At 42.6% G+C, this 25,849-nt stretch overlaps 1 protein-coding gene across 2 annotated transcripts in view; it reads left to right on the top strand.

Moving 5' to 3' along the window:
* Positions 1-989: 989 nt before the first annotated feature.
* DGKH (diacylglycerol kinase eta) overlaps positions 990-25,849 on the top strand; it is a 159,463-nt gene continuing 134,603 nt past the window's right edge. For both annotated transcript variants that reach the window (XM_027720262.2, XM_027720261.2), the window contains exons 1-2: positions 990-1,143; positions 7,492-7,677. In XM_027720262.2, coding sequence (XP_027576063.1) covers positions 1,087-1,143; positions 7,492-7,677 — 243 coding nt within the window. In that variant the 5' untranslated portion in view covers positions 990-1,086. The remainder of the gene's footprint in view (positions 1,144-7,491; positions 7,678-25,849) is intronic.

Genomic DNA, 25,849 nt, shown 5'->3' with positions numbered 1-25,849 from the left:
TAGTACACTGAGAAGGCTGAAGTATGTACACTGTGTAATAATAAAAGGTGTGATGGAGGGCAGAGAAATCCTGCTACTCCATAAGGTAGGCGTGGTGGCCATGGAAATTAGAATCACTCTGTGTCAGACATGGCCTACACAACCGTGCTGTCTGTTCCACAGTAGCTATGCCGTGTCCCAGCTCCTAAGAGCTTGTCTTAACGCACCCGTGGGACTACCTGGCCCCTCTGTGGGGGAACGAGGTGCGATTTAACACTCAATTTAACATCCAAAGGGTGTTAAATGCGCAGTGCCGCGCTCTCAGAGCCTTCACGGGGGCGGGCAGAGGGCTGCCCCAGCACCAGTGCCTTAACCCTGACGCCTTCACCAAAGGCTCGCTCGGGGCAGGGTGATGAGGGGAGCAGGGTGATGCGGGGGGCAGAGCTGTGCGCTCCCTCCAGGGCGCTCCACGACACCCAGCCGGGCCCGTCGGGGCCGCATACCCCGCTCTCTGCCCCCGCACAAAGCCAACACCCCCCAACGGAGCCGGGGCCGGGCACAGGGGAGGCGGCCTATCCCCGGCGGGGCAGGAGCGGCTCCCGGAGCACCGAGGGGCTTCCCCCCGCGCCGCGGAGCGCATCCTCGCTCCCCGGTCCCGCCGCGACGCCGACAGCCGTAGCGACCGTAAACCAGCTTAGGCTCAAGGCGATTTGCCCGTAATCCGCTGGGCTTCTCGGGGCGGGAGGGGCTGCCGCGGAGCCCCCGGGGCGGCGCGGCGGGGCAGGCTCCGCTCTGAGCACCGCCGGACACGGCGGCGGCGGTGATGGGAGCGGCGCGGCAGCTGCAGGCCGGCTCCCCCGGGAGCCGGGGCTGAGCCCGGTGGCCGTGGGAGGGAGAGGAGCCGGGCGGGGAGGGAGGAGGGGGCCTCTACGGGGCAGGGGGAGAAAAGGGAGGAGCGGGGCCGGGGTGGGGGGAGGACGAGCGGCGCCGGGGAAGCGCTGCCAGCCGGAGCAGTGGCAGCGGCGCGAAGGAGGCGCAGCCCGGCGGACCCGGCTCCGCTGCCCGTCGGCGATCTCCCCGCGGAGGTTGGGGACCTGCTGCGGGGTGATGGAGGAGCATGGGTACCCTTCCTATAGTGCCCGCAGCCCCGCTTGGGAGGAGCTGGTAAGTACATGCGTGCCTTGCCGTTACACAGGCATTTCCTACCCTTTTTCCTGCCTGTATTGTTCAGCTGGGGGGTCGGGCTGTCATCCTTATCTGTGCCCTCCAGCCCCCCATTCCCTTGTTCTGACCCCGCTCCACGCCAGAGCCCGGCCGCCGGCGCTCGTCCCCTCCCCGCGGGGAGCAGAGGGGTGGGAGCCCTTCGCCCCCGCCGTGTCCGGCCATTTGCTGGCGGGCTCGTCCCTCTGGGAGACGGGGAGTTCATTGCCCTTTCTGAGTTTCACTGCCCGAGTGGAAAGCCTGGGATTAGCATCGAGAGCCTTTCCTCCAAGTTTGCCGGGGGGGCGGTGGGTTGGATGTTGATACCATTAAACGCTTTCTCTTAGCATAGCAAAAGCAATGTGTCCAAGCAGCGTTGAGAGGCAGTTTCCAGAATGACACTTTTCCCCCCTTCTTCTGTAGCCAGGCTGGAAATCGCTTCCATCGCGTCGGCAAAGTGGGCTGGGGCTGGGCTTACCCTACTGCCACCCTGCTTTGTGGGGTATGGGTAAAGTGTGTGCCTTTGGGCTGCGATGAAGGGAGGGGAGTGCCCAAACTACCCGTGAGGAAAGCTGCGGTGCGGTGGCTTTGTGGTTTGTTTAAGCAACTCCAAGACCCTCCTTCCAACCAAAGGAAATCATGTCATCGGCATCCTCAGCAGGCGATAAAATCAGATTTCCCTTTTCAGGGCAGTCTGGTCCTGGTCTTGGACTTTTCTCCATTGTGCAAACACATACACACACACACATCAGGCAGGGAAGGCTAAAAATAGGCTTTGGGTAGCTGCTCGGGAGATTTCAGGCTATCTGAGAGGTCAAGGCTAGGCTGTCTCTGGCCCTGAACTTGGTGAGGCAACATGAAGCTTGGACCCATGCCACTGCCAGACTCCCCTTCAGATAGCTTTGCCACGTTTTGCTAACTCGTTGCTTTGGTCCAGGCCCCCTGGTTTTACTTGTAAACCCACTTCTAAAGAGCAGACGGGAGAGAGCCACACTTTGTCTGGATCACTGTGTGCACTCTCAGGAAAACAGCAGCCAAGCCCTGGAGATACCAACAGTGAATTAAGTTCACTCCCTTTCTTTTTATGATTTGTAGCCCTCCCAAATACATCTGTACTATCCTCATTTTTGTTATGAAGCTGAACATCCCCCTTCACTGCCCTCTGCAGTCCTCAAGCCCCAAAACTGTTGCCAGAGATGCAGCTGTGATAGGGAAAACAGCTGTATGTGTGTTCCGGTAACATGGAGTTGACATCGAAAAGATCAGGCAAGAGAAACCCGAGATTTTTGCCTGGAGAGATGAAGACGTCGTGGGAGGAAGGCAGCGAAGCCGATTCCTGCGAACACCTTATGCTATTAAAAAGTGACATTTAAATTGCTGCCGTCATCCAAAACTCAGCTGAAACTCGGGAGGCAGATGGATTGCAGCCCCTCTCTGCCTGGAAATGCAGAGTCCTGGCTGAAACATCCAAACCCTTTTCCTTCTTTGATCAGGGCTTAGATAAACAAGGAGCACATTTTTTTTTCCTCTCCATTTCCCCCTCCCCCATTAAGGACTAGGATTTGGGTCATGTTTATCATTTCATTGCTGCATTCATTGAAGAGTACACCCACGAATGCAGTTTTAAGGTTAACCACTGCACTGATTTCCTTTACAAGACTAATTTCAGCTGATCCACTCAATCATTTGCCTGGTAACCTGCTGGTAAAATACATAGTCTTTGTGGCAAAAGCCACATTGTTCTTTGCATCTGCTCATAAGCAGGCTTTTTATGATAATGGGGGCAAAGGGAGATTTAGGTGAAGATCTACACGATGAAGGGGAAAAAATAGTACACAGACATCGCCACTGCTCTCAAAACACAGAAAAAAGAGCAGCAGGCTAGGGGAAACTATTTATTGCGGGTTTTGAACCTGTGAAAATTAATTATCTATGCAAATCATTAGATTATTGGGAATTGCTCTTCTTATAGTTTTTCTGAGAAATAAGTGATGGACATCAAATGCAGCCAAAACTCCTTTGCCTATCAGGGTTGGACTTGTCTGTGTACTAATTCAAATTCCTATAAAATTCTTTCTTTAGCTTACAACTCACTTTTTAATGGAAAACCTCTTCCTGAATCCACTAAGAGTTGCATTAGAACCCCCATGATGGAGCTAAGTAAATGTGATATAAAATGCAAGGCTCATCCTGCGTTCTTCCAAGAGAAAATTGATGGTGGTGTACTAAAAATGTGCATAATACATATCTTACAGAGCTCTAGACCCAACATTGATATTATACATGAGACCTGAGTCTTGGCTTTACCTTCCTCTTGAAATGTATTAAGTCCTAATATATTTGCAAAGCATATTTTTATTTTTATGACCGCCACTTGTTTGGGCCTTTTCATTCTGAAGCATGGTTTAGTAAAGTTTTTTAATAAAGTCTTCTCACCATTGTAACCTACAGGATTGCCTTGGCTAATCCCAAACCAACCAGAAGTGATGTAGTTGTAGGACCTTGAACAGTGGTATGGATACATTTGCTATATTTTAGCTTCCTCTTTGGTAAGTAAGGAAACCAAAAAATAGTAATATCACTAACTTGATCTGCAGAGGGAGTTCAGACAGGGAGATGTGAAATGAAGTTGTTCAGAGTGGGGAGCCCAGTTTAAAACTCTATTTATCATTAACCACCAAAATTAGGAAAGATTCAGTAAAATCTTTTAAACATGGCAAACATGGTTAAACATTGTTAACCTGACACATATACCACTACTGATCCAAATCCCCTCAGAACAACTTTTTGAGGTGAAGGATAAAAAAGTACTACCCTTCAGTTTACAGATACCGAAGTGACCTAGAGAAAAAGAGGTAAATATGCTTGTTATGAAGGGAATCAATCTTAGAGCTGAAATCAAATAATGCAGTAATCTGTATTATAAACTATAATCTCCAGTGCAGATAGAGTGCATGCGTATTTGATTTTTTTTTCTACATTGCATATGCATTTTATCAACACATATTCTATTATTGGGACTCAATGTGGTTGAGTTAAAATGTTTTCACAGTGTATATAAAATGTATCCAATATCACAAGAAAGAGAAGCTCATCAGCTGATATTAATTGCCATAGCACAAATGATGTCAGCAGAGCTGTTTTTTATCAGTAGTATCTGTTGAGCATCTTCCTTTAAATGCCAACCTTTTTTTTATGCTTTTCACCAGCCTTCCCTTGCTTTAGTTAGGAAATTTAGGTCATTACTAAGAAGTGTGAAACTGAGCATGTTAAATGAAAGACACAGTGCGTGCAGATATTGCATGTGTTTTTAACGGCTGCATACAGTCCCACATTGTTCGAGAGCCTGACTTGCAGAAGTCTAGTGGTACCATTTGTACTACAGTATTTGTAGATATGTTCACTGAGCTGATATGTGCTATTCAATTTTTGTCATATTGAGTCTGACATCGATCACCTGGGAGAAATTCAACTGTGAGATGAAGGGATAGAAGTCAAGTTGCAAGTCCTTATTGAGGTGAACTTTCATGGCTGCCTTAGGCAGCTTTACCTGGGTAAAAGCTGGAACTGGACCCTGACTATCAATTAATACTTTGAAAAGAAGAACAAGTGGAAATGGTGAGATCTTTAAAATGTTGTGCATGGACAACATAGAAAAAACTTTCTATGCTAACATGAAGGAGTAACTCCTGTACTTTCAACAATGCTTAACACTTACTTGGTTTCTCCATTTTGAAAAACTCTGTAAACATTAGATGACTGCAAATTTTAGAGCCTGTAATTTTACAGAAGCCACGATATTCTTGTCAGAAACTATATTTGCATTGAACAGCACTTGCGGGACATTTCCTATCATTTGTAGATTTAGGTTATTAGTACTAAAATTGTAACCTTAAGTAACCTAAGAGAACATCACTAGTACTTTTTTTTTTTTCATAGCACTCTGAAGTTTATCAAGATATGATGAAAGAGACTTGCTTGTAAGTGAAAGGCAGGTGCATTCTTTCCTGGTAGCCCCACTTTTTGTTTGGACAGTCAGGACTGAGGAAGATCACAACGGGGTAGCCCACGTGAGGATGAATGGCCCACCCTCTGCATGGTGCAGGAAGTGTGCAGCAGCTAGTGCTGATAATTAAGCTCTGAAGTTGAAGAATTGTATTTATTATCTAACAGTAACTAGTGTTGCTCAGCCAGCACTATTTAACTGAGTTGAATTAAACAGAGTTAGCCAGTCTTGCTGGTGTTTTGTTAGCACCAAGAGTTCCTCAAATCACAGTTACTATTACATGCAATACATGTTAGCATTAATTAGCAAACTATGTTTCATTGTCCTCTTGTGATATCCAATTGTCATTTACCTTCAAAAGAGTCAAGGAATTGCAGTGAGATGTGTTCTGGCATAATTTGCTATTCCTGAAATTAAGATGGGGAAGAGAAAGAAAGGAGGGTGGAAAGACAAAGTGTCCATAGACATTGCTCTTAACTATCTTCTTAGCTGTGCCCTAAATTAATTCGCTGAGAGCAACACATTCTTGCACTTGCTCAAGTTTGATCAATGCTTTTGAAAAAGGAGAACTCCCTCTCGGGTGAAGAGTGAGACAACACAGAATTATCCCTTAGTTTCAGAATTAGCCTGTAAGGAAAAGGAGCTATATGAGAAGTTCACATATTTTGAGATGTGGCATTAATGGTCGGATTTAGGCCTTATTATTATTCTAATAGGAAATGTAGGTGATTTCATCAAAATTCCTTTAAAATATAACTTAACAAGTACTTTGACTTTTTTAATGTTACTTTTGACAATTTTTTAAGTATAATCCAATAGAAGGGATCCTATGTGGAGAAGGGTAGTAGAATCACATTTGAAGTACCTGGTGCAGTAACACAGAACTAAGTCACAAGACCTGCAAGGCTTCATGGAAATATGTACTTTCCCCTACTCTGAATAAAAGTCCCAATAAAAGAAACTGGATACTCTGGACTATATGAAATTAAGACCATGGCAAGGTGTCTGCAGCATACAATAGATAGTACGCTGTGGGTTTGTTTCTCATTAACTGCTTTGTATTTAGGTACTCCAGTATTATATTAAGATATGTCAGTTCCCTTTCCAGAAATATAAATAGAATTGTGGGAATATATAAGCCACAAGTATTGATTGCTTTCTTATGTTTAATCCAGCCCATGCAGCTAGAAGTTGTGTGTTTTGTTTAGTATTGCTGTGATTTAAATGCTTATTTTGAACACTGACTACATACAAGCCACAATAATTTTCGAGGTCCAACAATTCAGAACATGTGGTGACATTTCGAGATTGTGCGACCTGCCAGATCTGAGATTAAAAGGGAAAACTGACCCTTTCTTTCTCCAAAAGTAAAGGCTGCTCTTTTACAAAGACAAAAATTAATAGAATAATAACAAAATTAAGCTATTAGGAGAAAACAACTGGAAAGCAATGGAGGCGTTTGCTAAAACCGTTGAACGCTTTGACGCTGACGGATAGATACCACGGGGTCTGCTGGCTGGAGGCCAGATAAGGAATCCATCGCATTACATGCCGTCCGTCCGGTCCCGAACAGACATGCTGCGCTCCCAGGGGAGAGCAGCACAGCCCTCGGCCGGGACGGGGTAGCGGCTGAGCACTCTACCCGCGCCCGCAGCCGGCCGGTTTCCCTGCCCTCGCGTTCAGAGCTCGGCTCTCGCCCCACACCGGGGGTCCCCCGGTGCCACAAGGCGCACGGCGGTGTCCGGCGGGAGGTGCTCGGTCCGGTGCCGCGTCCCACCTCCCGGCCACGCCAGCACATCCGGGGAAGCCCGGGCAGGTGCGGGGGCGCCGAGCACCCTCCCCGCTCCCTGCTTCGCTCCCGGGACTCACCCCGGCGCTCACCTGCGGGGCGGGCACCCCGTCCCCCGAGGCGGCTCGGCCGGCACCGGCACCCGGCGCCCCCTGGAGCTGGCGGCCGCCTGGGCGACTCCCCATAGGCAGGGGCGCAGGGGCTGGGCCTATCCGCCCCGGCCCCGCCCGCCGGCGGGTGGCGGCGCCCCAGTGCCTACGAGCGGGCAGAGGCGCCCGGCGTGGCCCGCGGCCCTTCCCCGCGGGCGGGGGCGGTGGAAGATGGCGGCCAGGCGGGCCGCCCCGCTCCGCTCCACCAGAGCCCGGCGCGCCCCGGCAGCCGCCGCCACCGCCTCCGTCCCCGCCCCCCCGCACCGCCTCTTTCCCCACCCTCCCGCGCCTCCTCCTCCTCCTCCCCGGGGAGGGGAGCGGCAGCGGCTGCCCTGGCTGAGCCGGGCTCGTGTGCTCTCTCTCTGTAGGAGTCCGGGAAGATGGCCGGGGCCGAGTCGGGGACGAGCGGCGCTGGGATCCCGCAGCAGCCCCAGCCTCAACCCCCGGCGGCGGCGGCGGGGCCGGCGGACGACTCGTCGGACAGCGAAGGGGAGCACGAGGGCCCCCAGAAACTCATCCGGAAAGTGTCCACCTCGGGCCAGATCCGCAGCAAGGTAAGGGGGGCAGGAGTCGCCCAGCCAAGCCGCCTTCGGGGCCGGTTTCTCCATCCCTATTCCAGAGCGGGGCTATCCCGGAGCCGGGGGCGGCCGCTGCATCCCGCCCGCATCCCCGGGAGCGGCGACGGGGGGGGTGAGGCAGCCGTGCCTCTTCCTTCCTTCCCTCTCCCCTCCTCCCCATCCAGCTGTTGCGTCCACATCTGTCCCCGGCTGGCAGGAAGAGCCCCCCGGGGCGGCGGGGCTCCGCAGGGCCGGAGGGGAAGCCGCCTGCCCCGGCGACCGGCAGCCGCCCTGCCCTGTCGGGCGTCCTGGGTGTGGGGGAAGCGGCGGGCTGCCTCCCTCCTTCCCTCCGGCTCCTCTTCCTTGGCGGCGGGCACCGCTGCCGCGGGGATCCCGCCCCGCTGCCCCTCAGCGCGGGTGGGTTGGCTTAGCGAGCCCTTCCTCACCAACTTTTCATGCCCGCAGCCACCCTTTCTTGTTCATCCCTGATGCCAAGGGCCGCCGCCGTGCGCCCCGCCAGAGCGGCAAGCACTGAGCCCGCGGGGGCATGCCGGGCTCCCGTTCGGGAGCGGGAGTGCCGCGAGGGAGGGAAACGCGGTTTCCAGTTTGAAAGGCACCTCGCGGAAAGAGGAGTAAACTTCTGTACATCCTCGCTCGTGGGACTGGATACGTAAAGCAGCTGTCAAAATTTCAGCTCAGTGCAGTTTTTTGGCTGTCTTGGACTGCCGAAGTTAATTCCCAGTGGAATTAATTTTTTTTTCGTGGATGGTATATTTATATCACTTTTTTCCTCCACTGTGAAATCAACAAGCACGCGTTCGAACGCATAAAAATAATGAGACCTGACTTACTTTCTCTGTAGAAGGATCCTGTAACTTTCTACAAAGCGTGGTCCACAGTCAGTGATAGGGTCTGCGCAAAACCCCATTGGGGAAAGCTTATGGATGCAGTCACATCAAGATCAGTTTTTTGGCTGGAAGTGTATTGTTTGAGGGGCAGAGCAACTCGATACAGGCCCAGACAGATCAAACTTACAGTTTAATTTCTACACAATAGCTCATGTGGCATTGTGTCCTTTACAGAGGACCCATTAGTTTGTGGAGTCCTGTCAGATTGGTGCTGTTCTTCCCTTGAGTTTTTGCTTCGCACTAGGTACAAAAGGCAGCCACCTTTAAACAGAAAGCTTGGTAGTTTAAACAGTAGCATTATTCCATAATGTGAGGTGGAAAGCAGTTTTCCCCTGAAACCTCCTAAACCTTTTGTGTCATTCCACATTATTGCTGAATGTTAATTTTGCTTTTGCAGATTTTAGGCCTGGCTGAAATGTTACTATAGTAGATAACGTACAACTGTTGGATTGTGTTGCAAACATAGTCCCATAGAAACTTGCAGCTTTAACATGCTTCTGTATGGCGGTTTGAAAGTGACAGAACGCAATGCCTGTATTAGCTGTAGTGGTGTTAAGTGCATTGGAAGGTTTGCTCTCAGAGAGGTTGATACTTGCATAGGGAAAACATGCAGATTATTAATGTTGTTGCCTCAGGTTTGTGAGTTCCAGATCCCAGCCAATTCTTGCCAACTGTTGCAGATTGGTGGGATATTCTGTATCTGAGGGCTGTGAATGAATGCAGTGCTGGGATCCCCTGAAGATCTAAGACACCTCTAGAAAGTGATGCTTTTGCTTATCTTAGTTTGCTTCTCAGTTCTATTTCTTTGAATCAGATATATATAGGAAAAACTGTCTGCTGACATAATTGGAGTCATAAAGTGTCATTTTACTGGTTGCAATTTACAGTGCAACTCTGAATATAAATATCTTTCTTTCCATTTAATTAAAAGTGATATATCATTGTTAAAGATGAAACCCATGTTAAATAATTCAGTAGCACTTTATTTTATAACTCACAATGCATTATTTAAAAGTAGCTATTTTTAGACAGACAACTCCCGTTTAGTTTAAGGGTGTTGTATGTTTGTTGTAGTAGTTGGTGATCAGTGGTTACATGAAACTACTAGAGCAAAGAACATCAGGGAGCTGCTTTTTTACCCAGCTAGTCCCTTTCATTCAAATTAGATTTGTTAAGCTTCACTGACTTGGTGGATCTGTTTGTAAGCTAAGGTGTTAATTAAATGGATTGCATTTATCTTACATCTAAGAATAGACTTCTGAAAAAACACAAAACATGTATATTATATTTATCATTGATGCTTCTGGGCCATTTAAGACTGTGCTATTTTTCTCCAGAGGTTGCTTATTTACTTGAGGCATTTCAGCAACATGGTGTTGGTTCCTTAGCTCAGAACTATACCCAAAAGTCTCTGCTGGTAATTGTTTTTATTTTACTTAAGGAAGATGTTATTTTTAGATGTTTTGGTACAGTTCATCATTTGTGAAAGCTACCATATGGTGATATTTTGCAGATAGAATCACTCAGGAGTGGATTTTTTTAACATGTGTATAATAAGATTGAGCAAATATATGTATGAGAGCAAATCTGCTTTAGCAGCACAAACATAAACCTAAAGATTTCTAACACCTCTAATGCTCAAAGGGAGAGAACAAGTTGTGGTGCAAAGGACTAATCTATTCTTTGGGCCAACATTTTGTTTGTCATTAGGAACTGTTTGCTCAAGCCCATACTTGGTTATAGAATGACACTGCAGCAGTAGATGTCTTTAGGGGTGTTAGGACCAAAACTGATTAGCACTTTCGTGAGGTTAAAGCCAGGGTCTTTAAACCTCATCCTGGAAGTTACATCTGTGGAGTTTGTATGTGTTCCCTGAAGGAAATGCAAGGGAATAAATAGGTAGCAGGTACCCTGTGAAGTTTGAGCCCTTTTGAGCCAAAATCTCTAATAGAGAGTGTTGAAACAATTTTTGGTTTTGTCGTGTCTACTTACCATTCCCCCCCACCCCCACCCCCCCCTCCGTCTGGGAGACCTGAATATTTAGTACATAAAAAGTGTGTTGGTTAAAAACATTTTATGAATATATATTTTGGTTTTGTGAGAACTTTGGAAAACTGCAGTCAGACAGTTTCGAAGCAGTATATATGATGATGATGTACTAAAAGGGTTATATTGGAGATTGAAGTCATGGAAAGTTCTCTGTGCGTCTGTGTTAAACTTGGCTTCTTCACTTTTAAAGATGCTGGTTAAGACAGGCAGCGTCAGTGCCTTCCTTAAACAGATGACTTCAGTTCTTGGGGCTACAGCCTGAAAGCTGCCTGTCATCAGCTGGCTTCTAATTTCCTTAAAGTTAGTCACTAATGCAAAGTACATTCCTTAAAAAGATGGCCTTGCTTCAGTTCTTTATAGCTGGAACGTGTTGAGAAGGGAAGGTTCAAATTAGAGCTGACATTTTTGCTCTTTAAATTCTGCTCACCTAGAGAATGGGCACGAGATTAGTAAATGAAGTAGTCCCTGGATACTTGGAAGCACAGTTATCAAATGAGCAGAGTTACAGTTCCTGCTCGTCTTGAGTACTCTGCTAAAAAATGAATTTGAAGAATAGCACTTTTATCACTGACCTGGCTTCCTACTTTAACGGGTCCATGTCCAGTTAATGCAAAAGCTCTGCTGGATATGTGTTGTGCTCTCAAACCTACATTGGGTATCTGGCCTGTGTCTATTTTTGTATGAAGCAGGCATTCTGGAGCAGAAAATATAGATCAGGAAATGCAAGAAAATGTGTTGTATTGAGCAAGATAAATGTACTTGTAAGGTATGTGGGAGAATGCTTTCTTCCTCTCTTTCACCCCCAGTGGTTTTTATTAGTAATGAAATTGCCACAACATGGGAGATATTCAGAAACACAAGTGTGTTACAATTAGTGGAGGTTGTGTTTCGTTATGGTGGTGTTTCGTTAAATGGCAATAGTTGTTACTAGAATTTTCTTATCTGAGGCCTTAGTATATTTTTGAGAGATCCTAGATCATTATGGAGTAATAAAAGTAAATTAATTAAATTCCCCGCTGTGATTTTATTGGCCTTAGCGGATAACACCAGCCATTTAGGAACTGAGCCTTCAAAAAGTTTCTAACCTTTTCCATATGGTGACATTTGACAGTGCCAAGTCCCGGTAGTCACTTCCTGTTTGTTTCTTGTATACATATCTCTCAGATTACCATAGCTTGTTAATTCACCTAATTGTGAAGTGCAGTGAGTGATACCAGCGTTATACTGCATGAGCATCATTCTCTGCAATGTAATCTGCTTTGCCTAGTTTTGATGGTTCCCAATCTACTCACATAAATAGTGTTTGATTCCTTTCTGCTTAAGGAAACTTGATTTTTTTTATGCACCAGAAGTTCTCAGGAAAATGCCACGGTAGCAAAAATTTACCCTAGTGGGGATCCTTTATATGAATTAGGATTGTGTGAATCTGCACAGCTTCAAAATACATTGTAATTTGTAATTTATTCTGAAAATGGAGTGATATGTGTGGTGTCACTAAACTTCGTGTTTACTCAACGTGGGACAGAACTGAAGTGACCAAGTGTAAGGCAATAAACCTCAAGTTCTTGACACCTAGTAATATTCACAGAAGAGACTGAAGGGTGCTGCAGGATATCTGTCTTCAATATTCATATTTTCCATCATTTCCATTCTGCAGATAAATTAGTTGAAGTATATCCATCCTTAGTAAAATAGTTGACCAACTTTTTTTTTTCCCCCCAACTGTTGTAAAATCTGGCAAATTTGTTTCCCCATCCTGGGGACTTTAGCCTGTTTTTAAAGTGAAATATTCAGAATCAGTTCATCAGTATATATTCCTGATACATGCAGACATGCATACTTATGCACAGGGCAATATATTTAAGTTTTCATATACATATATATATATAGTATCCAGTTCTAGAGTATCTTTGGACAAAGCAAACAAGTAAAACTAGCATGTAATGGTGTGCAATATTTGTTGCTTCTTATAATTGCTGTGTCTCTGTATAAGCTTTCAAAAAAGAGTATATTAATGGAAAATTTCAGCCGAAGACCTGATAGTTTGGGGAAGTTAAAAATGACTGAATACACTACGTACAAGTAAGCAGGGTTAGAATGGAAAGAGTTACACTATTTAAGGCACAGTGGTCATTACCACTCCAAATTCTGACACATGTTTGTATAAAACTGAAATGAAATCTCCTAAGGCATTTTAGTGATGCGTGTATTGGCAAAGCTTAAATTGCTAGCTAAGTACCAGAAAGGAGGAGCTTGTAACATTTTTCAGTAGGTATTTGCAAGCAGGTCCTCAAGGAATGTTGCTTTTGGGTTATTTTTTTTCCTTTCTGGAATCTTTCACGTATTAATGCTATTTTGTACTGTAAGATAACATGAATTACACTTTTTTTTTTTTTCTTTTTCCCAGCCAGCTGGCAAGCTGTGAATGTGAAAAAAAGACAAGATAATCACACTTTCATCTTTAATATAAGGTTTTGATTGTCTTGTGTTTTGTTCCAAGGAACTGGAGAATGCTTTCCTGCCAAAAAGATCAGGTGAAACACATTGAATTTATTGTGTACTTTAGAGAGAATTCCTATTTTTTAAGAAGCACGAGAAGAGACTAATTCAAGAATAAATGACAACTGGGAATCCCTTTCTGAGATGCCTTATCTTGTGAACTTCATGTTCACAGTCCCAGAGACACATAACAGCCATGCCAGAGCTCAAGAAAGGGCTATTCTACAGCTGGGTCTTTATCCATGTAGGGCTATATAGATAATTTACAAACATTTTGAATTGTTTCCAACAGTTAGGTCAGAACGCAGGATGCAAGACTGCTGTATGACTGCTGTATGACTACTGGATGACTAGTTGGATTAGCCAAATTGGTTTGGATATCTAAAGCAGAATACCTAGAATTACAGTGGTTTTGTAATTGAAGTAGTGATTAAAAGAATAGTCTCTCTGGCTATTACAAAGCCTCTATCTGGAGGGAAGTATTGAAATTCTCTTGACTAGCTTAAGACAATAAAAGGCAGTTTAGACTAATCTTTTTGCTCTAGAACACCCCAAAAGGCTAAATATATATGTATTTTTTTAAAAACAATGTGCTTCTCATTTTGTTTGAACTCTGACAAACCATGCTTCTGGTAAGGGGTCTATAGAACAACATATATAGTTTGGTGACCTCAAAATCTTAGCACAGAAAGAAGGTAATGTGTGGGTTCATTTAAGCTCAAAATATGGAGTTTTGGGTATAAAAGAATGCTCTGTAGTCATGCTGTTTTGGTTGTTTTCCTCTGATAGGGATAATTAAGATGTAGTTTGATGTCTTGTGAGAGTAGTTCACTTACTTGCAAGGGAACCCCAAGACCAGTATTTTGTTCTGGTTGACCATTAAGTTTTTGAGTTGTGTTTTTTTTGTTTGTTTGTTTGTTTTTTTTTTTTGTTTTGTTTTGTTTTGTTTTCTTTTTAATTATTTGTAAAATAGGGGGAAGTGATGTTATAAAGTTATTGACAGAAGGCTAGCTTTGTTTTTATTCTGTTTTTTCAGTTTGATACTTTAGTATCTGGACTTTGTCTTTTATTAGGAGAGATAACTCTTTCACCTTTGTATTTGCCACCTTCTTACATTACTGTTTTATTCTTTCCCCCCCAGCCTCAAAAAAATCAGTTGCATTTTTCAAGATCTTTTAAAAACCTAAGAACAGGCTACCAAATAACACTGTTGTAATCATACCTCTATTATTGTAAGTTCAAACCATGTCTCTCAATTTGCTAGCAATGGCAAAAAAAAAAAAGCAAAAAACCTGGCTTGGGGGCATCCATAAATTACACCCCCTATACCCTAAAAAAACAAACCTCATTCTTTCTTAATGTAAACAATGCATTTATCACAGCAAACAAGCTTAATGTAGACCCAAAATAAATATTGTTTCACTGATATGCTAAAATCAAGACCACTACCTTAGATGCTATTTAAAATTAATGAAGAGATTTATTCCAGTGCAACATTTAAGCACATACTGAAACACTTCAGTCATCCTGTACACTTTTATGTGATTAATTACTTCTTAAAATTAGGCCAGTGCTTAAATGCTCATTGGATGTGGGCCAGAAGAATTTCATACGTGAAGTCAGAACATGGTTGACTTAGAAAACTTTTACCATGTAGGAATTATCCTGATATATTGCACAATAATGAAGAAAGAGCAAATAATTTATTTTTCCAGCTAAGTTTTTCATTTGAATAATATTTCTGTTTAGGAATATTTCACCGCTTGGATACTGAAAGCACATTAACAAAAACCTGAGCTGTACTCTTGGGAGAGTTAGCATTATTGTAATGAATTCAGCAAGCTTTTACACTTGATGAGAATTTATTTGTTTATTAGATGGGCAGCAGGAGATTTATGATGATCTAGACAATTCGTTTCCTTGCCTTTAAGCGCTTGGGGTTTGGAAATTGTGTGAGATCACACTACTTTGTTGTCACTTAGCAACCTGAATAGGATTTTGAAACCGAGTAGTAGCTTGTGGGTGGCAAGTTTCCCTATATGTTTGCTGGGTGGGAAGCAACAGGAGTCCCTCTGTGGGCAGCCGCTGGGAGGATGTGTGTCCAGCGCTTGCCAGGGTCTTTCTAGACCAGCTTGCTGAAGAGAACCGGCTGTGCCCTCAGTGTCATTTTGCACTTCTGGCATAGTTCCATGCTGGGAAGATCTGCTGAGGTTTTTCATGCCTGCAGAGATTTAAGTGGATCTAAAGGACTGTCATGCTGCTCTGGTCAGTTATGTCCTGTTGTGTGGTTGCTTAAATTTAGCAATTGAGTTTGAATGGCTTCAGTTTGACAGCTGGTAGTCCTTATTGCTGCTGCGATACTCTGGAGTGAGAGGGAGATCAGTGTCTTCTCTGCTGGTGGGAAGCGTGGCTTGCTTTGGTTCAGGTCAGGATGTTGGAAAGGATCAGCATGGCTAACCAGCAGTCCCAGCTGCCCATCGGGCAGAGACTTCTTCCCTCCCTGTGCACACTCTCTGTTGACCATGAGGACGGGTACATACTTCTATGTTTGTTTTAACGCTCCCATAGAGACATCTTGCTTTGTGTTCTCTCCCTCCTTTCCTGCCGGCTGCTGTCACGGTTTCTTCAGGAATTTGAACAGAGAAAGGGTGACATGCCTTTTCCTTTCAGTCTGTGCCTCTGCAAGGTTTCTCCCCATAATTCCTATAAAGAGAGGAACTGCCAGAAACGATAAAGTTTGTTGGGTGTGGAGTCTTGGAGAGGGTGCAGATATGTGAGGTTGCTTCTTTCAATATTCACCCTTCACTGCCTCCTCCTTCAGTGGTACTGATCAATCCTGGGAGCAGATGGTTCAGTGTGGAGCTATTGACTTGAAAACTAATGCACCCTGTTTGCTGACTTTTCAGCTATAGTCATTTTTTGCCTGATGCATCAGGGAGCTTCACATGGGTTACTCTCTTGACAAACACTGATTTACCTCAGTCTTGTAGATCTATTAAAATGAAAAAAGAGACCACAAAGGGTAAAAGGGGATTTGTGAGTCAAGGATCCCATCCTTGAATGGTGATGTTCATGGTGGTGATCATGGTGTAAACAGTAATTCTTTCTGTTGTATATTAATGAGACATTTATAATTTGTGGATTCTGCCTGAGACGAATGCAGAGGGGATGCAGATCTGCAATGGGGAGCTAGTGTGAGTGAGTTACTTGAGTATGAGGTGAAGAACCAATGTTTCTGATTCAATCCAAACTTTTAAGGTAGTAAAAAATATTTTAGTCATTTACACAGGTTCTCGTTAGTGACAAAAACAGTAATAACTTTCAGAACCATCTATCTGATGTTGTTAAACTTGATTTTCTTTCCCCTGAGTGAATTTGTTTAAACAAACTTTGCATATAAGCTAGAAGTTTGCATTATAGTGGTTTTATAGGGGGAAATCAGAATTTAAGAAAACTTCATGTAACTCAGTTGACTGTATCTTGGGGTTTTTTTTTGTTATGAGTGAATGTTGGGCTAATAAACATCATTCTACGATGCAAGCACAGAAAAGACTTTTATCTGTAATGATTAACATTTTGTAGAGAGAATGTTGACCAAAACGTGCAGGTAAGATAAAATTTATACCTGAGATGCTTTACTGCTTAGGCTGGTAGTGTCCAGCCTTCCCTGATCCACTGGCAAATAATATTTCAAAAATTCAAAGGCAGGTTACACAAGTTAGGGTCTGTGCTTGTATCCTGTCTACTAAATGACAGGGTTTTTCCTTGCCCTACTTTGTAATTTTATAAAAGACATTAAAAAATACTCCAGGCTTCAGAGAGTTGTCAGATTTCTATCCATGTCCCCGATGCAAAACTCTGTTCTGCTGCTTCTTCAGCATATCAGAAGAACTGAAGATTCTGGTAAATACAGAACATCTGACGAGCTCTTGTCAAAAGCAATCTATTAAATGTGCTGGCAATGTCAAGCTGTAGGCTTAAAGACCCGTCAGTGCTTTTGTGTATTATCTCAAGTTACCTGCTGTTGCCAGGTAAATGCAACTGCAGTGAATAGCTTTTTTTTAAAAGAATATATAATTGTAATTCCGATTTCTTTAAACTTTGCGTTTTTCTGTAGTTCCGAGTGTATGTACGCTTCAGATGATCTTACTTCTTGCACAGAGACCAGTAATTAGAGCCCACTAATTCTGTGCACGTGTATGTGTGCATGCAAACCATGCACAAAATGCAAACCCCCTTTTTTTTTTTCATATACTTGCAGTGTACACCACTGAGGAGGAGATAAAAGGAATTAACATCACAGATTCTACTTCTTCCCCACCCTTCATCAGCCAGGGATCTGCTGCCAACAGTTTTACAAAGGGCTCCTATTTCAAATTACCCTTTGAGCTTGTGATAAACCTGTGTCCCTGAAAGGCTGTCTTACAGTGAGGTGTTGGAAATGACAAGGAAATCTTATATTTTTCTATTTGAGTAAAAAGAAATAAAAGTAAGTCACAGTCAGGGCATGAGGCATATGACTTCTGCTGAGTTTTACAGATGATTATACCTTTTCTTCCAAATATACACCGTGGTTATTTATAGCTGATCCAGAGTTTAAATTGCTATGTGTAGGTGTGAGAGGTTATAGAGAGGGACTTTTTATAGAAAAAATATTTATGAATGTTGTTACAGGATCATAATAGCAATCTGGGTTGGAAGACACTTCAGGAGGTCATCTGTCTCACCCCTATGCTCAGAGCGGGGACATTTTCAAGGCAACATTTGGTTGCCCAGAGCTGTGGCTCTCTAAATGTCTTACAGATCAATAGAATATATGGTTCCTGATTTATTTCAAATTAAGTATTCTCTCTTCCTTTTATGCCTTTTATGCAGCTGTTGAGGATAACCTGTGTCTGCTGAGGAAGATTTGTCAGTATTTAAAAGCCTGATTATATAGCTTTCAAAGCAAAAAAAAAATTACTTCTCTTCAATGGTACGACTTTAAGAAAGATTTTAAAAAAGGAGAGTGCCTTTCTTCTCCCCTCCCATACTTCATAATATGGGAGTGAGCAGGAGTGAAATGGTGTGGTTGCTGTCTATTTATAGATTTAGTAGTGTGCCAGTGTACACTTATTATACCTAATTAGGAACATTCCAAATAACTTGTTGTTTGCATTACAGATAAAGCTATATGACTGCAGATCAATGCCATGGAATCATATCATGCCTTATCAAAGTCTAAAGTCTTTCTCCTCTCCCTAAATTAAACCTCCCTGGACTGATTGCTCTTTTTGAAAAGTCTTCCTACTATGGCTGTGATTTATTTGCCTTAAGACTGTTTGTATGCTGCTTTAGTTAATATTTGAAAGCTAGAATTTGAAGAGGAGCTCAGGGGAAGTGGGAAGTCCTATAAAAGGAAATTGCAAGAACTTAAATTGTCTTCACTTTTTTTTTTTTCTTTCTTTCTGGTGTCATTCTGTATCACATTTGATGATCTGGGGTTTGACAAATGTACAGTTGCGGGTGCCTGGGTAGTGCTGCACCGTGTTTGCCATTCTTCCTACAACACTGGGTCTGGCCGTGAGAGTGAATCTTCACCTCTTGCGGGTGGGGACAGATGACTCAGAAGTCATGAGTATGGTACAGAAAAAGACCCATCTAAACGCAGCAAGGATACACGTGGCACAAGGACTTGATAAAATGTAGACTTCTTAGCCGTTCATGTTCCGGATATACTTTTAATGTTTCCCCTCTGGTAAATTGTTTATCATGGAAACAATTATAAAACTTTTCAAACTGTGTGGTTTAGTGATAGACTATGTCTCCTGTTTGAGCCTAAGCTTCATCTTACTTGACCTTGGACCACGTAAGCTTTGTCAGTTGTTGGTAACACTACTAGTCAGTTTTACCACAGTATATGGTGATGGAGAAATACTGACTCCAACTCTTCTCCCCAGAGTGTTAAGCTATAGTAAACTTCTGATTCTCGGTGTGAAGAAATTCTGAATTTTGTCATGTATGGAAAAGTGCTTCTGTGTTTTTCTCTCTTTGGGGAGGTATGCAATGTAACTTGAACAGAAAGAAATTTATACGAAGCTATATAACAAAAATAATATGCAGTATCCACAGAAAAAAAAAGATAGTTGGTAGCACTGAATTTTGCTTGAAAAATTTGATCAACATTTAAGGCCTAAGAATGTATGTGATGTTGTATTAGAAATACATGTAATAGAACTTTTGTTCTCTAGGTAGTACACAGTGTATAAAATTATTATTCATCTTGATAGATATAAATAAGGAAAAATGTTTGACATCTAAGGATTAATGGTGGCTTTTGTTTTAATTGCTAAATTACCTTAGATGGAAAGGTTGAAAATCACTAGCAGTATCTTGTAATAGACTGAGTTTTTCTGTGTTTTAAAGGCTCCTAAATTTCACTGAATCTGCACTTAATTTTTACCCTAGGGAGTGGAGCTTACAGGGGGAATTTCTATACATGCTATCTGAAAATTACTTGTTCTCAGATTTTTTTAATGTTATCTTTTTTCTTCACCAATTAAGAACATCATAGCTTGTCTGTTACAACTATCTCCTTTTTATATATTGGCAATAAAAATGAATTCTAAACTGAAACAAGAATGTGATCTTGCATGTTTTATTGCTTAGAGTTAATACATAGTGAAAGCTTATTTGACAGTATTCAGGAATAAATGCTGCTCATCATTGCAGTCTCTTGGCAACCTGTGCTGGGTTCATTGCATATGGGCAAGCATCTGTCTGAGCATTGGTGGGAGGTGTTTATCTTTGTTATTTTCACAAGTTGCATAGAGGAGAGTATGATTTGAAATGTCAGCATCCTGGGATTTGAACAATGGGGTTGGATATGCTTAGCCTTCCTAAAAGCTTCCATGTACAAGAGTGCAGGATGCAAAGGGCAGTCTGCACATTTCATCGGTGCAGTTGAAATGGAACGTAATGTGTGGAACAGCTTCCTGCTGAAGGTAGATCAAAGCACAGACAGAATATTGTTTGCAAACAAGAAAGTAACTTAAGAACAGTTGTTTTGAGCAATGTCTTGGACACCTGGAAATAAGCATCTCAGTGAATGCTTAACTTGACCATCTCTTTCAGTGACCTCTAAGTCCTTTGTTTTTGCCTTGACATGGGCATAATGTGGCCAATGAACAGGACTGTTATAACTTCTAAGAGTGTCTTCATGTGTCATCACAGCCAACAGAGGCTTAAATGAAGGCTTAGCAGAGGATAGGGTGTTCAGTGCGTCAGTAAGGAAGGACGTAGTACTTGAGTCACTCATGTGTAAGCTCCTGCTTCAGACAGAGAACAAAACAGAGAAGTAAGGGGTATCTGTGGAGTAGAAGTGAGAATGTGTGTGATTTTTAGTGTTTTGTGCAGAGAGCTTAGTATACACCTAACATGCATTCATAGTAAGCAGATAACACTGCAAAATTTTATAGCAAACAAGAAGCAGGGTTTAAGTGCCTGTGGATTTTGCTGACTGCTGCACATCTGTGCCTAGAAATATTGTGAGGTGGCTTGGTCAGGAAAATGACCTGTGGATATTCCATCTCTAGCACCATATCAGATATTGCCTATTGTAATGGCTTTGTGACAGTTTGTCTCCCGGAAACAAAATGTGCTTACGGGATAAGCTTAATTCTGTGGGCGGATCTTAAAAGGGAGGATATTGCCTTGAGGGCAGTGTTCAGTCTGAAATTTTTCATAATTTTTCTGCAGTCTGTAGCTTCTGAGGTACTCCTTTTTTGTTTTCCCTGTTTCTCCTCAGATGATCTCTTCCATGAATTTAGTATATTTTTTTATTGCTGCTGTTGTATTCCAAATAGTAGAACATGATTGCTTACCTGAAATATCCAGCTAATCCTTTCCATCTTTCAGGAGTGAAATGGTGATGTTCTAAGCCTTTTATGTGTTTGGAGGATATGAACTTATTTTAATTTAAAAACATTTATTGCCCAAATCATTTGCTACACAAACAGGGGAGGTATAGTAGGCTAGTGGGATCAAAGGACTGGGATACAGTGTAGATGCAAGTTACTGGAAAGCCTTCTGTAACTATTAAGAAATTTTCTTTTTGCCAGGCATGTGGGTTCTGAAATGTGCATTGTGATACTATAATTATCTGTATGTCAGATTTGAACTTAAAGTTTGTCTGTCAAACTAGAAAGGCCAAATTATTTTTTCTCTTTTCTTTTTCTTCTTTTTTGTTTCTTCTCTCAAATGAACTTAGGGATTCTTCAAAACACATTTTGATTCCTGAAGAAGTAACTTACAACTCATAAGCAGAGATGGGTACTAGAGAATCTATTGAATACTAGTTTAAAGTACCTTTTGATTTTTTTTCTTTAGTTTGTGTACCCCTTATTCATTATGTCAAATGCCTGTTTGACGTGCCTGTGTCAAACTGTTGGTTACAGTGGTGGGAAGGGGGGATGGCTGCCATGAGCGAGTCGTTTTCTGTTCTTGTGGCTTTTCTAAAACAACTCGATAGCTTCAAAGGACTTTTGTGTTGCAGTGAACACCAGGTTAGGGTGCTGGGCCATAGTGATGATCAGATATGGTAGAATGCCAATCAACAATTATTTTCTTGTCTGGGATAAACATCATGACCTCTTGTGAAAGCAGTGGTGTAGGAATCTCTGCTCAGGTAGGATCTGTGTTCTGCTCATCAAATAGAGAGAGCTCTCTTCCAGCTTTGGTAAAACAACTGGTGTTTTGGGGTATAATTGGATGTTCTCACCTTTGGTGCCTTACCACCAAATTCACCTCTCCGCATCCTAATCAGCTGTTGGAGTTTTGTTCCCACACTCGAAAGTAATGATTGCCCTAGAAGCAAGGTAATGATTTTCCTAGGAGCAGCCTGCCTTCCCTTCTCTCTGTGCTTATTTAGGAGCATGGTATCTGAAAGATTATGTGAGGAGGGAAAGGGAATTGTGTGCTTCTACTTTGCCAGGAGAGGAGAATCCAAAGCCTTGCATGCTCTGTGTAGAAACAGTATTTGCGTCTTCCTACCTGCATGGTGCAATGAAATATCACTAAGCGATGTGCAGCAACACTCCAGAAGCACCCTGGTAATCACCTTACTTGACTCAAGAGCTGAGATTATTGGATGTGGAAAATGGCAAGGGGGTTGGAACTAGGTAATCGTTAAGGTCCCTTCCAAGCCATTCTAGGACTCCATGATCCAATGAAGAACTGTCTTGAGTTTTCAAACTCTTCATTTTTTTTGTGATCTGTGTCCCCAGTAAATAGTTAATGGAAAGTTAAAGTGGAAGGAGATTCAAAGAGCCCTAGTCCATGTAAAAATGATGACACTTTGAGATAGTCTAATCATGAACAGAGCTTCCCTGGTAGAGTTTTCCAGTGTGTGTTTGTTGCCCTTTCTTATTTGTTTGTTTTGGTTTTAAATTGACCATTGACCTAAGAAATATAGTTATTGTAGTTAACAATCCTGTTATAACACATGCTGACAAAATCCAGAAAACTCGAAGTTGGGCTGACACTTGATCCTTTACTCATACTATTGTTCCATAATATTTTTTCCTCCATGACATCATGAACTATGAAAGTGCCAACATTTTTTTTTTGACTGACTAACCTTTTCTTCCTTCATGCCATAACCTTTATATTTAAAAATAACTTTCTTTTTTATTTTTTTTTTAATTTAGTGTATGTTTCAAGAGGAACGTGCTGGCCATGTGAGAATGTTTAACATCTGTGGTGATTTTGCCACCACATATTCCAGGCAGTTGGCACATACTTTTATCTGCAGGGGTACAATGACATTTTTCTCAGCAGCTGTATCCATGACAACAACTGGGAATGCCCATGCCTCCTCTTTAGTTTTCAGAAGAATATGAATTCTTACCTTCCTAATGAATGACCTGGAAAAAAAAGCTGTGTAATTTTAATCATGGCATATTCCCTTCAGTCATTCAATGATGACCACTCTCAAATGTTTTAGTATCAAGAAAGTATCAAATTAAAACACATGTACCCATGTGCACGGAGAGAAGAGTGTCTGTTTCATGACCTGCCACAAAGTCAGATGAATTATGCAAGTATTTGAAAAATGAAGGTACTCGGGAAGTTTATTTTCAGTATTGAAATCTGTACTAAGTATGTGATTTAAACACTTAAGTTCAGAGATATGAGGAAGAGTGTGTCATTATAAAGGGCATTTTTGTACCATGACAGAATTGTTCTCCTTGTGTGCCTAACCTGAGCAGTGCATTGTCTGTCTGTCAATGTCGTCTTCAGGTCGAGCAAATAGTATGTGGAGTGATACACAAGTAGTAGATGGGTCAGCTCTCCAAGAACACTCAGCATCCAGCAAATCCAAAGTGACTTATTTACATGCATAAATGGGAGTTGCTGATACTGAATGCTCTTCAAAATCTGACTGTGTTGAAAACAGTCTCTTATCATGAACAAAACAGAAGTTGGAGAACAAACAAAAGGCCTGGGTAACTTTATTTTGTCTTAATCAGAAATCTGAGTTCAAGGACGAGGCCAATATACACATCCTGCTAATATATAGGCTGCCAAAAAGCAGTGATTTCTTAGGAGCTGAGATTTTGATTGCTGTGAAAATGAAGGTACAAGACTTATTGCTTTGGGAGACAACATCTGTTTTAACACCTCTTCAGTGTACTTTCTACTCTGTTCTCATGAGTAGTTTCTGGGCCTTCAAGAAGAGCCAACTCAAACCAGGTTTTCAGATCATTCATTGCTTTAGAAGACAACAAACACTATGACAGATGGTAGAAGTATTTAAATTGGTTTATTCACAGTTACCTGTACAATTTTTTCTTCAGATTAATGGGAGTGTGGAAACAGTATAGAAGACAGCTTGCTTACCATTTTCTGCCTCTTGCTTTCTGGTGAGGAGTAGGGAGGGAGAGGGAGTTGGTACCTTTAGATTTTGGGAATTTGCTGGAGGAGAGCCATAGAAGTGATGAAAGGAGGTGGAAGGGCAAACTTGTAAGAAGTGCAACAGGGCTTCCGAAGAACATGTTCAATTAAAGAAAGCCCTGAGAATTGCCAATCTACAAAGCAGTCTTGCCCTGTAAGACTGTAGGTAGTTAGGGAGAGGTTTGTATGCAAAGTTTTTAAATGTTTCACTTGCTAGTTCTGAATTTTCAATATTTATAGGTATGTTATAGGTTATAATGAAGTATTAGATCCAGGATTCAGGTGCCTTTTGCTACGCTCTCCTAAAGGAAAAGAAAGTAGAGGCTAGCTGGCTAATGGTTCTGTTATGCCACCAAACCTCAGTTCATGACTGTTTAGCTACTATCAAAAGCTTTTCCATTCCTAGGCAGGAAGAAGAAGCAGCTATAACAAACTCAGGAGTCCCAGAGGACAACCTGAATCCTCCTCCAGAGAGAAGCCATTCCCCAAAAGAGAGAACATCATGTCTGGAGAGGCTGTTAACAAAGCCATTACATAGAAAATCTGTCTGTTTAGCCATCGGGGCATGGACAAGCCTGGCTTATCTGATGATTTATGAGAGAAGATGGAGGCAGGTAGAAGCCCTTGGGAAGGGGAGAGAGTGCCAAATTTGTATGGGTTTTGGAGTGTAATAAAGAGAGGTCTTCTCTGCCTCATTATGGAGCTTCTGAACTGCTCCATGAAAGGAGTCAAAAGACTTCTTGCTGGAAAGGGTGTTGGGATGATTTCTCTTTGGTTGTGAGCTCCCGTACTCCCAGCAAAAGACCTCAGTAGATCTGCCCCAGTGATTCAAACCCCAAACCTTTAATGTTTTCTCCTGAACAGCTTCTTGTGAATTTAGTGAATGAAGTAAATAGATGTTCTTATTCTGGGCAATTTTGTGGGTATGATAGAGAATATGGTCCTTTTATCCTTGCAGGAAATGAGGAAAGCCTTGGGAACCAATTAATTGGAAAAGCAATTCAAAAGAGGTCATTTCTGTTACATGAGCGTAATTTCAGGGTAAGAACTGGCTGTCCTTTTTGAAAGCTCAGTTGCTCAAGTAGTTTATTACTGTGGGACTCGTGGAAGTCCATAGTCCTGATTATGCATCCGGAGACACTTCTTCCTATTGCAGGTGTTTAACCAGAAGAAAGGAACGTACAGGAGGTGTTGGTGAGTTTTCAAGAAGGTGACCCCAGAGAACCTTTGGATGAAGCATGTTGGCTGGGCATCTGCCAGGCATTTAAGGTGTCTCTCTTTCTCGACTATGAGTGGCATGGCTGGAGGGTCACCTTCCCTTCTTGGGGGGAAAACTGACAGGAAGCACCTGCCACAGTGAGTCAGCAGGGCTGGACTGGCATTGGCCATGGCATTTGTGCACCTGTTGGGAGCGGGTGCCAGCCAACCTTTGACAGTGTCAAAGGAAAGAACGATTCAAGAAACAGTGGCACACTCCACAATCTTATTTTTTAAAAAATAATTTTATAATTTCATTATTATATAGTTTTTAATTTCTATATATTACATAATTGCTATAATTTTATTGCTGTACCTCGAACTAGTGCCCTAGAAATCTAATCCCATCCCCGCGTTATTTTGAGTGCTACACTTGCTTCTGTTTCACAGCTTCTTGTTCTTTTAGCTTCTCCATTTGTTACATCATTTCATTGCGAATGATGTTTGGTTTATGCTGAATACATACCTGATGGAACTACTCATTTGAATACTTGGTCTCTATGCCAATAAACAATATACCTTGG

Source organism: Pipra filicauda, unplaced genomic scaffold (genome assembly GCF_003945595.2).
Source record: "Pipra filicauda isolate LSUMZ 115617 unplaced genomic scaffold, ASM394559v2 scaffold28_size6257848_pilon, whole genome shotgun sequence".
NCBI lineage: Eukaryota > Metazoa > Chordata > Aves > Passeriformes > Pipridae > Pipra > Pipra filicauda.
Note: the sequence above shows the minus strand (reverse complement) of the source record. Positions and strands in the feature narration are given on the sequence as shown.